Here is a 14,552-nt window from a genome sequence, read left to right on the forward strand (position 1 = left end):
ACTTTTGTAAGTACTGATATGGTCTAGAGGTCTGAGATCTACTTTGTACTATCTTCCTGCTGCAGAAATGACTAAAGAGCTAAGTCTACAGTCTGGGCCCACACAGTGTAAAGAGATTTTGGATAGCTTTAGATCTATTAAATAGACAATGCAGGTAACCCCCCCACATTGTACATTTACAGAGTTCTCTTATTTAAAAGTAGATTTATTGGTAGAAGTAACAAAAGTAAATGAGGTTTATGTCCCCTGACCAACTCCCACAAGTTATCCTCTGACCTGTGTGAATGCATGGCACATGCTTGCCCATGTATAAGCACAAAATAAAGCAATGCTATTTTTAAAAACAAAGAATTGGAGAAGAGTACATTGCCAGCAAAGGAAAGTTTTTATCTTAATAAAAAGAATATAGTTGGAGAGATGGAACCAACATATTATGTTTGTTTCAAGGGGGAAAATTAAAAACACTTATAATCATGAACTTCAGTATGATAAAATGTGTAATCTTCATTTTCAAATAACTTTTACAGAATTGGATAATCAGTGGTTCATAAACAGGCACTGACTTGGTAGTTATGGAGTGACATCAAGTTAAAGTGGATAATCACTTCCAAAGCTTTTATTCTTTTAGTGCTTATGCACTCATATTCCAAAGTACCATATCTTCAATTCAGTTACCTGAAAGGCACTTATGGGCAACTACTCTATAACTTCTGATCTCTTATGGAGTTGTCACACAGCAAAGTAGAACTAGGGAAGGTGTTTTGAAGAGCATTTTGTATCACTAGCACTTGCCTTCTGAGAGGTCCTTTCTTTTCTTTCTGAAAAAGGTGTGTGTGTGTGTGTGTGTGTGTGTGTGTATGTGTGCATGTATGTATGTGCACATTTGTATGCAAGTGTGTGTACTTGGACACATGCATAGAAGCCAGAAGAATGTATTCTCTTTTATCACTCTCTGCCATGTATCCTCTTCTATTACTCTCTGCCTATTGTTTTGAGGCAGGGTCTCTTCATAAACCTGGGGAATGTGTTTTCTTAGATAGGCTGGAATCCAGCAAGCACCAGTGATTCCTTCCTTTCCACTTACTTAACAACTGGAGTTATAGGCATATATGGGATACCCAAATGTTAAATGGGTGCTGGGATTTGAACTTTGATCATCATAATTGTGTGCTAAGCACTCGTAACCACTGAGCCATCTCTCCAGATCCTTCTGAGTATTCTTGATTGCTGCTAGTAATACAGGAGTCATAAGAAATGGAACAATGTCCTCCTCTATGATGTGAGACTAGTTTGATAAGATACCTAAAAGAAATTGCTAAATATCCATACCTAGGCTTGAAAGAGAATTAGACTAAGGCTAAATTTTTCCACCACTTAGTGACAATTCTATGATGTATATAGCATGGCATGTTTTGATAATTGGAACCATTAACCTGGACAGCTGGGAAATGGAGGATCACCTAGAATTAGTCTTCAAACAAAAACTTTTCAATCTCCCTTACCTAAATGATTATGCTGATATAGTAGCATGATTATAGGTAATAAGATCAGACCAAACTATTAGCTGAATAAATCCATCTCTGGTTGTAACTCTAAATAACTTCCCATATATATTTATCTGCTATTTATAATTGGCTTAGCAATAATAGTATCTCTACATTAAAAAAAAAACCCTTATCATTCTGAACGTGGATATAGACTATCAACAAATGTTGCATGCGTTACCCATATATGAAAGTCAATACTATTTAATTTTTATTAGTCATTTATTCAAATATATCCTTATTTGCTACTTTATACCACACATGGCATTAAGAATTGAAGGCTTATGCTGGGCATGATGGCACACACCTTTAATCCCAGCACTCAGGGAGGCAGAGGCAAGTGAATAGCTCTGAGTTCAAGGCCAGCCTGGTCTACAAAGCAAGTCCAGGACAGCCAAGGCTACACAGAGAAATCTTGTCTTGAAAAACCAAATAAAAAAAAATGAAGGCTTTAAAAGATGCTTGTGCTGGGTGTGGTAGTACACAACTTTAACCCCAACACTTACAAGGTAGGGCCAAACAGATTTCTGTCAGTTCCAAGCCAGCCATGAGTATAAAGTAAGACCCTGCTTCAAAAAAAAACTATTAAAAAGATGCCTAAAACCCCATCTCTAACCTGCAAGCTAGAAGACAGAAATATAGCCAAGAAGTCTAATTCAAGACCATCAGTGGTGAAGAGTTGGTTGTTCTTGATTCTTATACTCCCCTACCTGATCTTCCATTGATTATCTGGAAGAAAATCACAGCCCCCCCCCTTAAGGACCTATTGTAATGATTCTTTTTCAGTGAAGGCTTCCCTGGCAACTCATCACCTCCACCCTTCCCATCCCAAAATTCATAAACCTAAAGCCATTTTTGTGGCTTTAATTATTCTTCTGGAGTCTTATAGCACTTTACTCACAGTATGTTTCTTTTTTAATGTATACATTTACATTATTACACATGAATAAAATAAACTACATACAGCAGGAAGAACCACGAGACAATCAGGAGTTATATAAATGTTACATTCATAGTGATTGGGCTATTTGTGTTTGAAGTAAACATCTTTCCTATCTTGTTGGGTCTAAATTTCTGAATAGAGATCAATATCTATCATATCTCATCTCTGTTAACTTAAAACATCTATCTGGACCTAAAAACATCTTAAACCCTAACCTACTAAGCTTAATTGAAAGACTAAACTATCTGGTCTTCAACCCCATCAGAGATTTGACAAGGAATAAAACTTAAACAGCTGAGTGAACCAGAAGTGCAGGTTAGCAGCTTCCAAAATGAGAAGATGACAGAGACAGTTTATTGCCTGAGCAGTCACCCAACACTTTCAATAATGTTGGAGCATCATCTTCAGCCTTCTGGCACAATATATCTGACAGACATATTTGTGAGGCAGGAACTGTTGAGGACTTGCTTACCCTGTCTTGGCAGAGTTTGGCCGTCGACTCTGCCTGCATCCAAGGTTGCCCATTTTTAGGCAGACTTCTGTCTGTGGTAGGAACGATGACATTTTGCCCAGTGGCTTGTTTGCCACATTTGAAGCCATCTCCATAAGGAAGTTCTTTGGTGCTCATCTTCCTCTTTGAAGTAGGCTAGGTGTTGCCAGGAGTTAACCTGTCTCATTGTCAATGAATCTTTAAAATACTAAAAAAACAAAAAAAAACTTTAAATGCCATATTATGTATGTCTCTGAAGTTTTTGAAGATCTTATCTAACTATTTTACCTTATATATCTATAGAATCATATTTACTCACAGTTTATTGTTGTGCTTATTACAATAATTGATACTTGGTTCTTTGTGTATCTGTCCCTCCAACTATATTGAAAGCTCTTCCAGAGCAGCAAACAAGTTTTATTCATCCATGTATTCCTAGTCACTAGCGTAGAACCTGCCAAATAGCAAAACACACCAAAAAAAGATGGGTTTGAGGAGGAAGATTCTGAGAATAATCATATAAAAATCACATGCAAAAATGTAAGGATAACATATAAGAAGGAATAATTAATTCCTGTGAGGTGGCCTCACAGAGGAAGTGGTACTTGAGATAACCTTTGGAAAATGAGGAGAATTGGACAGGTAGAGATAGGTGGTATAAGAAGGGAAGAGACTATGGAATTTAGGAATGACAGGCATGGTGGTAAAATAATGGTATGAGTTACACAGGTTCCTTACCTATGAGTATAAACAAGGCTTAGTAGGAACTGTACTTATGAACATTTTAACAGACATTTTGATTGATAGACATTTTGAAAAGAATATAATCAAAAAACTACAGGGATTGTTTACCCAGCACACATAGTGTCTGGGTAGCAGGACAACAGTGACTAAAAAGTGAGTGAGAGTCTGCTGCAGACTCCAAAATGCCAGCATCTGTGTTTCCCAAGTGAGAGCAGAGCCCACAGGTGCTGGGAATGAGGGGTTCTAGCCTCTGACCACTGGCTATTCTTTCTGTCATTGGTCATTAATATCTCTCAAAATCACCAGAATTAATTCCCTAATAAAAAGACACAGGCTAGCAGAATGGATTCGTAAACAGGACTCATCATTCTGCAGCATACAAGAAACACACATCAGCAACAAAGATAGACATGACCTCAGAGTAAAGGGCTGGACAAAGGTTTTCCAAGCAAATGGACCCAAGAAACAAGCTGTAGTAGCCATTCTAATATCTAATAAAATAGGCTTTCAAAAGAGATGGGAAAGGACACTTCATACTCATCAAAGGAAAAATACACCAAGATGACGTCTCAGTTCTGAACATCTATGCCCAAAATTCAAGGGCAACCACATTCATAAAAAAATTACTAAAGCTTAAATCACACATTGATCCCCACACATTAATAATGGGAGACTTCACCACTCCACTCTTACCAAAGGACAGGTCATCGAGACAGAAACTAAAGAGAGAAATAATGAAACTAACAGATGTCATGAATCAAATGGACCTAACAGATACAAACAAAAATTTTCACCCAAACACAAAAGAATACACTTTCTTCTCAGCAGCTCATGGAACCTTCTTCAAAATTGACCATATACTCAGTCACAAAGCAAACCTCAACAGGTAAGAGAAAATTGAAATAACCCCTTATATTTTATCAGATCACCATGGATTAAAGCTGAACTTCAATAACAACAGAAACAACAGAAAGCCTACAAACTCATGGATGTAGAGAGAGAACTGGGTAGGAGAGGCTGTGGGGAAGGAAACAAGAATAGGATCAGATGTGGGGAGATTGGGGAGGGGAAGCGAGAGGCCTTGGAAAGAAACTGAGGGCAGGGGTATCACTCAGGAAAGATGGAGACTTGTAACAGGGTAGCTTACAAGGAGTATGTGGGGATGTCTCTGGTGGCAGCAGCAGGGAACTTGGAGACTGAGGAGGCCACCTTCTAATCAGGCAGGATTTACAGTGGTGGGAAGGGAGCACCAATTTACCTACAGAACCTCGACCCAACATTTGCCCTGCCTGAAGGATGTATAGAGAAAAAAAAAACAATGCTCTATTGTCCTTTTAAATTTTTTTTATTTTTAATTTGTTCATTTTACATGCCAATTGTAGCTCCTCCCTTCTCACCTCCTGATCCTTCTCCCTCCCTCATGCCGTCTCCCTCCCTCCCCTAGTCCTCAGAAAGGGGAGCCCTCCTCCCCTAGCATTTGACCTCAGCCTATTAAGTCTCATCTGGACTGCCTGTATCCTCTTCCTCTATGGCTTTGGCAAGGCTGCGCTGCCAGGGAGAAGTGATCAACATGTGGGGGCCAGAGTTCATGACAGAAGTTGTCCCTACTCTCCTTATTATGGGACCCACAGGAGACTTTGCTGCCTATAGACTGTATCTGACAAGAGAGTCTAGGTCCTCACCATGCATAGTCCTTGGTTGGTGCATCAGTCTCTGCAGCAACCCCCGACTCCTTCGCCTGGATTTGTTGGCTTGGTTGGTCTCCTTGGACCCCATTAAAGGGACCTCCAGACCTGTTAACACTGTAGACAACTGGAGCTGTATTGTCCTTTAAAACTGACAATTTGGGGCTGGAGAGATGGCTCAGAGGTTAAGAGCACTGACTGCTCTTCCAAAGGTCCTGAGTTCAATTTCCAGCAACCACATGGTGGCTCAGAACCATCGATAAAATGATCTGATGCCTTCTTCTGACCTGTAGATGTACATGCAGGCAGAGCACTATATACATAATAATAAATAAACAAATCTTAAAAAAAATAAAACTGACAATTAAAACCCTTATCCTTCTTGACTCTGACTCTCAAATTTTTCCAGAGTTTAGAGGCGGCGGTATGCAATAAATTCCTTTATTTGATTTCAAAATTCCATGATGACAAGAGCTTCTGGGTTGTTTGTTTTTCTTTTTCACTCACATATATAGCTGTGCTTGGAATACACAAAAGAGACCAAAGACAATCATTTAACATTGGGACCTAGCTCCTATGGAACTATTCACATGCCCTGAGAGACATTCTGCAGTCTCCAATCAGAGAGCTCTGAACACTTGTTACCTGGGAATGAAAATCTGGCTGGACCTAATTGTTGGCGCTGTGACTCTGGACCCAAAGTATAGTGATGATGTTTGTTTTCTTACTAATATTCACAGACAAGCTGTTTCTCCTTCATTTCATAGATGAGTTATGTTTCGCCTTCAGGAAAGAGCACCGAAAATGGGTGAGGACTGCAGTTCAAGTGGGGCAGTCAGCAGCTCAGAGTGTAGCGTGGAATACTTAGGGGTCCCTCCCTCTCTCTCTCCCCCTTCCTCTCTTTTACATATATGTGTGTGGGAGGGAGGGGTATTATTGGAGGATTTTACACAGAAGAATGACAAAAACCTGAATTTCAAAATGAACATCTTTGGACATTTGCTTGTTCTCACCCAGACTAAAATAAACTGCACAAGTATAAATAAGGCAGCCAAGGAGCATCCGGATGTTGCCAGCTTGAAAGGACACGATGGACATTAACAAGCTACTCTTAGAACAGAGTTGCCTTCAGGGACTAATTGGCAGATGTTCATATTGGGAGTAGAAAGGCTGTGGGAATTTTTTTTTAACCTGGAGGCTATCAGCTATCAGGGGGAAATTTCCCAAATTAAAACACCTTTGTGTTCACATAATCTATTCACTATCTCTCACCCAACTAACTGTTCAGTGGCACATGTCCTTGTATATGTAACCCAATTTAGTGTCTTTGCTTATGTCACCCTTTTTCATGGATGTTCCTTCCTTTTCTATCAATAACTACCTGTCACTCAAAATATACTCTATACAGTTCTGCCCTACTCTTCAACACCTATTCCCCATAAACTAATTTCTACCTTCTCAGGCCACAGAATCACTTTATTCCTTAAACTTCAGCAACTAAGGCTAGACCACTCAAGTATTTCATTCATTCTTAATTATTTTATTAGGGATAATAAAGCATAGGTACTAAAATGTACGTATTCTATACAACCTGGGGTAATAGAGATAACCCTGGCATTTGTTACATTTGTTAAGCTCTCATTTGTTAAATGCAGATATAAGTCCTCCCCACCTCATAGCTTGTCCTGAACGTTAAATGACAATGATGCATGCCAGCTGCTTTAGTTGACATATGGTAAGCACACGATAATTAGTAGTAGTGAAAGGTTGAGGTCGTACTCGTACTAGCCGTAATTATCATTATCATCATCATGTGTCTCTTCAGCTAGACTCTGTAATCTTTGTGGATAGGGGCCATGTCTACTGTCTGCCCTTTCATTGGGTTTCCCCTAATCCCTAAAATATTCATTAGCTGATGATATGCTCAGCTTTTTCAGTTATACTACTGCAAGGACCTAAAATTTTACCAGGAGTATATTTTTCACATTTTATTGCCAACTACAGTAGCCCTTGGATAATTTTTGTCTTGGTTTGCATCCCTGAACATTTGGATTGAGTCTGCTAAAGTAATAATATGCTAGTAGACAGAGAAGAATAAGAAATTTCTTAATTATTCCAAACTCCTTTGATGTGCACATTTGTGATGGATAGAAAAGGGTAGAAAGGGGGGAAAGGTAGAAAGGAAGTGCACCAAAATGCCATCTGGTAAACTGCTTTCCAATTTCATGACTTCCTGTCATTTAAAGCTGTATTGTTTTAATCCTCATAAGAAAACTAGCATTATATTGAGGCCTTGTCCATCACTTGTCCATTGACCATTTTTGTAAAGTGTTTGGTGAAATTTACACTAATAACTAAACCAGATGCTGGAAGCGCAACACAACATATCATTTGGTCTTTCATTTCATTTCAGCTGATAATACTAGAACTCTGAATGTAGATTCCACTGCAATGACGCTTCCTGTGTCTGATCCAACTGCATGGGCCACAGCAATGAATAATCTTGGGATGGCTCCACTGGGACTTGCTGGACAACCAATTTTACCTGGTATGTGATTTTTAATTACCTCACAAGTACTTCTTTTTTATTGACCATGTGGTAATAAATATAATGATATGACAGGACCTATTTTGAAGTTGACATTTTCTAGATTCTGCCTAGGGTGAGCATTTTTGTAGTATGAGCTTTATAGACTGGATGGCCAGTAGTTACTAGTCCACTAGTGATGAGACTTTGGGAAATTTAGGATGGCATCTGATGTAGGATGTGGCCATTGAACATGTAATGAAATAAAAGCCAAAAGAATTTTGGCAAGAAATTACAAAGCTTGTCTAAAATTTTATAGACTTCTTAGAGGACACAAATAAACTCGTGCATGGAAAGAGAGCTCACTTAAACATATTTTAAATCCTAGATTCATACAGGGGAAGAAAGGAGGTGATAGGTGCATAGTCTCCAAAATAATTTTGACATTGGCTAACACTGTTTACATAGGTGTACACACACATATGAATGGCCATGCTGGACTAACTCCATCTCTGCTAAGTAGGATGTCAATAACTGGCAGAATAGCTCAGACTGTGAAAGGCACTTTACCCCAAAGTGTGATGGCTTGAGCTTGATTCCCAGAGCCCACATGGTCCAAAGAGAGAAACAGCTCTTGCAAGTTGTCCTCTTCACTTCACATGTACACCACAGCATGAGTGTGTGTGTGTGTGTGTGTGTGTGTGTGTGTGTGTGTGTGTGTGTGTTAAAATGTTTATTTAAAAACTGAAATCAAAAGAAAAAACATCACAGTATATAAAGGGGTTCATGTAGACACAAAACAGCTTCCTGGCTAGTAGGAGCTAATTAATGCCATCTCAGGGAGCCTGGGGTGGCTTTTGAAACAGCCTAAACATTAATCTCCTTAGATTTATTTAATTGTGGCTGTACATAAATGCACAACAAGATCTAATCAAGCTAGATGCTTGCTGCTCAAAAATGTGTTCTTCAATTGTTTTGATTCCCAAAATATGAAGCCTCGTTCCAGACCTACTGAAACAGATGCTGGATTTTCACAAGATACCCAAGTATTTCATAGGCATGGTCATATTGATCCACAGTACTGTGCAATTTTGTTCATATAATCAGGTCCTTCTTCAGTTTCACAATTCCAGCCTGAATTTTAAATCTTTATAGAGTTTAATGTAATTAATGACAGTATTAGCAATAAATTAAGAGATGATGTTATGTTAAACACTGGGAAATAAGTACAGAAGAGATCATTCAAGAAAAAAAATGTATGAATAAGGAATGGATACCAACATAGGAGCTTTATCTAACTTTCATAGATCCATGAGTTTCTCTTTATGCTACCAGGGAAAAAATATTCCTCAATCTTACTCCACTGTGAACCCTAGAAGCTATAATAACAAATGACCTAGAAAGATGTATCTACTGGTTAAAGGAGTAACCAACCACATTCTGATTGGCTTTAAAGGCTACTCCATAAGATTGAACTCATGCCTTGTAATGTTAACTCACTAGGTCATTGACCCTAAGGGAGAAAATAATTAAATTAGTGTGTTTAATGAACATAGTATTAAACTACTCTGTGTTCTTATTTTCATGTACATAGATTAGTGTAACCCTTACCCTTCATCAGAGAAACTTCATTTTCTAGTAGATGGCCATGAATATAGAGACTCACAACCGATCAATATTCAGAGAGTAAAAAACTATGGAGTACCCACCTTTAAGTGGAATAGCTATATCACACCCCAGCCAAGGCTCAGGAAACATCATGGAAAAGGGACAGGATGATTGTAAGAGCCAGAGGTAGTGGATGTCTACATTTTTACTAGAAATAACAAGACAGTGGCACACATGAACCTACTGATACGCTCTCTGACTATATGCCCAAGACCTGTACAAAATCAGTTAAGCCAACATCCTAGCATGGATTTGATTAAGAAATGTCTAAAGAGATTAGCAAAGCACACCATTAGATATGTTTTGTGGTAGCTTTCACAAAAAAAAGTTTGATATAGAGGAGAGAAACTGAGGAAAAAAGACTCATAATAAATGTGGACAGCACCATCCAGTAGGCTGGAGACCAGATGACATGAAAGGAGAAAAATAAAAACCTAGCCAGCAGGTGCAAATTCCCTTTTCCTGAGTGAGTGTATATCATACTGTTGCCCAAATACGTCAGACTCCCTCTAGTTTAGCCATTTAATGCCACGCATTCTCTAGGAATCTTCCAGGCCCCCTTGTTCTATACCTTGTAGTTTCTTTCACTGAATGGTTGCTAGGCTTTCTAGCTTTCTAACATGTTCATGGTGATAGTTGTACCATCCAACCTCCAGTTTTGTAAGCCAGTCTAAGGAATCTTCCTCGATAATTTCATATATATTTCTCTTCTTATAGAGAATCTTGACTATTCCTATATGGCTCACAATGAAACAGTTGAATTGTGGTTCATTCTTAATAGCAATGACAGAGAGTGAGTGTGGGGTGAAATCTTTCCCTAAACACTAAGTAGTGGTAGCTGAATGGAACAGTGTGGACCTGATTGTGCTGTTGCCTGCTACTTTCATAATTGCTGGACATTGCCATAGAAATGGAAGTTTAGCACTATATTAGTTACTTTTGTAGTTGCTCTGACCAAATGCTGAGAAGAAGCAACTTAATAGAGGAAAGCTTTGTTTAGACCCACAGTCTAAGAAGGGATCTAGTCTGCCATGACAGGGAATGCATGGTGGAAGAAGATGAACTGGCTAGTTACATTGTGTCTGCAGTGACATCAATTGGACCCATGAAGGGCATTTCACATCCACACCACACAAGCACTGTACTCCAGTGCTACCTACCTTACTACTTGTCAAAGTCTAGGGGACAGGGTACCTGCCATCTTTGCCCAACCCTTTAGAAAGAGGACCACTAGGATGGGAAAGGGTAAAGCGAGTTCATAGAATCACAGTACCTATATACATGTGTGGCAATGTCATGATGAAAACATTACTTTTTGCAATTATTATACACTAATTAAAAATGCCCCTTGTGGAGCTATTCTCCAAAGTAATCTTACTGATGATTTAGTAATTCAACTACTTTCCTGCCTCCCAAGCCTTTTCCTGCTGAGCCAGTAAACTGTTCTTTGACCTGTCTCATGTGGCCTGTCTATGGCAATAGCATATACTTTGTCATACATGGGGGAAAAGAGGATACATAAGCTGAATGACATCACCTTAAGAGTTCAAATCTCCACTGTCATGCATGTCATTGATAGACACGTACTTGTCATTGAAAACAATGACTGGCATAATTATATTCTTCCAATGGGTATCAGAAATGGGCCACCTCAAGTTTGGGGTGGAGGTGCCTTTCATCTGCCATGCTGATTTGTGCTGCGACTCAATAAAATCAATTTACAGTGATGACAGGTTAGGATTACTTCTTACACCTATTTTCTGTAAGAGTGTTTGTTTTGTCAAAGCACTCCAAAAAGACTTCATTGTCACATGAAAGGGGCAGCCAAAAATGCTGTAGCTTCTGGTTAAAGAACAGTGTTCTAGTCCAGTTGTCCCAGATAAAACCAGGGATGAAGCAACTGAGAATTACTCACTATATTGTTTGCCCCGTCTTGTATTTTTATCTAAATTCAAATACCCTTAGCAGCTTCGTAATGCATTGTGGGGTATGAAAGTAGAAGAATCTCCCATATGGTATAGAAGGAACAGAAAATGTGGGCTCGTGGATCTTATTTCCAGAATAAGATCAAGTCCCACCATGGGTATTGTCATTCTAAAGCAAACAGTCCTTCTTGAACTTGGCACGTTCACTATGACAGAAACAGAAAGACGAATGGGGATACATGTCTCATGACAGTGCCTTTGCTGCCAGATCCCGAAGGAAGTCTGGACTTAGGTCTTATTACTTTTTATATCTTCCACAGGTACAGGTTGTTTTCAGTGACAAATGCCATCAGATCCTGAGAAAGATCAATATTTATCATCATGGTAGATATTTTACCGAGAGCCAATGAGACGTATAACAGTATACCAAATAGAATTAGGATTTATCCAAAACTAACTCAGAATCCTTCCAGTAATGGGAATCCCAAGATACCTCATGAAGTCTGTTTACACCTGGAGATATGCCATTAATCTCCAAGAGGCCATATGAGTTTCCACATTTAACACAGTAGCTGGGAGGGAGAGCAGGAAAAAACAAGTTGTCATCATTTCGTTTGGACATTACTGAAGTTATATACAATATAATGGAAAATATTTAAAACATGCAATAAATAAAGAGGTACCTAATTTTAACAAAATGTATAGTCTGTATGATCCATGTACTGTCATGCTTTTCCTCAGAACAGCCACATCATATTTGACTCGGGAGCTGGTGACAACATGAAGATTAGCTAGGGCATATGGGACAAAAAAAGGAGTGGATGGCACTGTAGAGGTTGAATATTCAGGCACCTGCAAAAACTGTAGCCTGGACATACCTCCCAAGGACTGCTCTATAAAAACATACTTACCCATTTAACATCACAATGTGTGTTGATAAAGGCTATGAAGCCACTTTCATAGAGAAATGTTTTAAACTATTTAGAACATTTAGAAAATTACCTAAAGACCAAGGGCTTCAGAAACTTCAAAATATGGATCACATGGTCTTGACTCACTGAAATACATAAATACACAATCAATCATAAGAAAAAATTATTTTTAAAAACCTCATTGAAAACTGTTAGGGAGGATCCTAGTAATACTGTTTATTTATTCACTCATACGAGTAATGTTTATGAAGCCTGCTGTATGCAAGGTACTATGAGGGGCCCTCCAGAGAAGTAGGTGAAATGCAAAGATTCCTGCTCTGAAGTTGGCTCCAATACTTTTACCGAATCACATACTCTCCCTAATAAAATGTGTTTTCAGGTACAAGCTGCCTCTTGATTGACAACAACCCAAAAACTTCCTTTCCATTTTATTAACTTGTTCTTTCGTTTCAGCATTCATTTATTAATTCAAATACTGAACTTAGTTAAAGTGGAGATGCAAAAGGCTCAGCCATTGATTTCAGCTTAAACTCCATTGGTAGGAACAATAAACTAAATACTAATGTAGTAAAACATAGAGAGAGTCAGAGTAGGAACTTGTGCAAAGGGTTATTTTAACCAGAGTGTTAGATAAGCAGGGAAAGCTCACAGAAGAGGTGACATTTGCATCACAGATAACTAGGAAAAGGTTGGGGATAGAGAAGTATAGAAGAGTCTGGACAGAGGAAACTGTCAGTAATTGGAAAGTAAGCAAGAGAAGATGGTAGAGAGACAGTGGTGAACTATTGAGTTCAACCGGATCACCTCATTGCACAAAGATGTTGACCTAGCTTATAAAAAAGATTACAGTATAAGAAAAATGGCTCTACTCCAAATAAAATGAATAATCACTTGGGAATATATAAATAAGAATAGAAAAAGGAGACAATGTAAGAAGGTTAATTAAAAGTCATATATATATATATCCCAGTCTCCAAAGCTGAGGAAAAAAAATCAACCAGGCAACTCAAATGGAAGAAGAAGAAGAAGAAGAAGAAGAAGAAGAAGAAGAAGAAGAAGAAGAAGAAGAAGAAGAAGAAGAAGAAGAAGAAGAAGAAGAAGAAAAAGAAGAATGGGAAGACAAAATACAGCAATATTTCAGTCCTTGAGGAAAGGAAAACGTGTGTGTGTGTGTGTGTGTGTGTGTGTGTGTGTGTGTGTGTGTGTGTGTGTACACATGCATGCACGTGCATATGTATGTTTTTGTGGTGTATGAGAGTAGGGGTGCATATGTGGGGCATTCGTGCCTGTGTGCTGTACAGAAACCAGAGGAGAACATTGGGTGTCCTGCTTTATTGCTTTCTTACTCCCTTGGGACAGGGTCTCCAGTGGAACCTAAAATTTGCCATTTTGTCTAGGCTGGCTAGCCAGCAAGCCCCTGGGATCTACCTGTCTCTGCCTCAACCCACCCCACACTGGGGTTAAAATGATGCCACCACATCATACTCAGCCTTTACATGGGTGTTGGAGACCCACACCCACATCCTCGTACTTGTCTAGCAAGCACTGTACTCATTCAGCCATTTCCCCTGCTCAAAGAAAAACATTTCAGGATCCTTCATTTTGTGGGTCTGTAATATTCTATTTCTAAAAGAACTCTTTTATAGAGAGTTTCATATGTAGGGGTTCATAATAAGTGAAATGCTTGAGTGGTCTCAGAGAACTGAGGCGTATCCCAAGACTAGTGAATATTACTTTCACTAGTCTGCTGCAAAATATAAAAATGAAAAACATAATGAGTTTTTCATGAAGCTGAATTTGCTTGTCTGAAAAGAATGTTCTTTATTCTGAGAGTATTGATTTCTTAAATTTGGGGTTTTAAAACGTTCCTGTCCCTTATGAGCTACATGAATCACACATTGCGTAGATTGTCTGTTATTTTTTCCCACACATCTTTTCTTGGCAAATTCAGTGGTTAGTAATCTTAAATATATGTGTGTGCATAATTTTATTTTATTCATCTCTAAAATCCAGAAATTTAGGGACCATGGATAGACTAGGAAATGTTCTCATTTAATTCTCCAAAAGTGTTCACAACCTCCCTGATTGAGAGTT

At 38.7% G+C, this 14,552-nt stretch overlaps 1 protein-coding gene across 7 annotated transcripts in view; it reads left to right on the forward strand.

Annotated features, from left to right (window-relative positions):
- The window catches only part of ENOX2 (ecto-NOX disulfide-thiol exchanger 2), a 299,360-nt gene that overhangs the window by 217,880 nt on the left and 66,928 nt on the right, over nt 1-14,552 (forward strand). For all 7 annotated transcript variants that reach the window (XM_084788928.1, XM_084788931.1, XM_084788929.1 and 4 more), the window contains one exon: nt 7,820-7,954. In XM_084788928.1, the coding sequence (XP_084645054.1) occupies nt 7,820-7,954 (135 nt within the window). The remainder of the gene's footprint in view (nt 1-7,819; nt 7,955-14,552) is intronic.

Source organism: Acomys minous (assembly GCF_964271855.1).
Source record: "Acomys minous genome assembly, chromosome: 7".
Lineage (NCBI taxonomy): Eukaryota > Metazoa > Chordata > Mammalia > Rodentia > Muridae > Acomys > Acomys minous.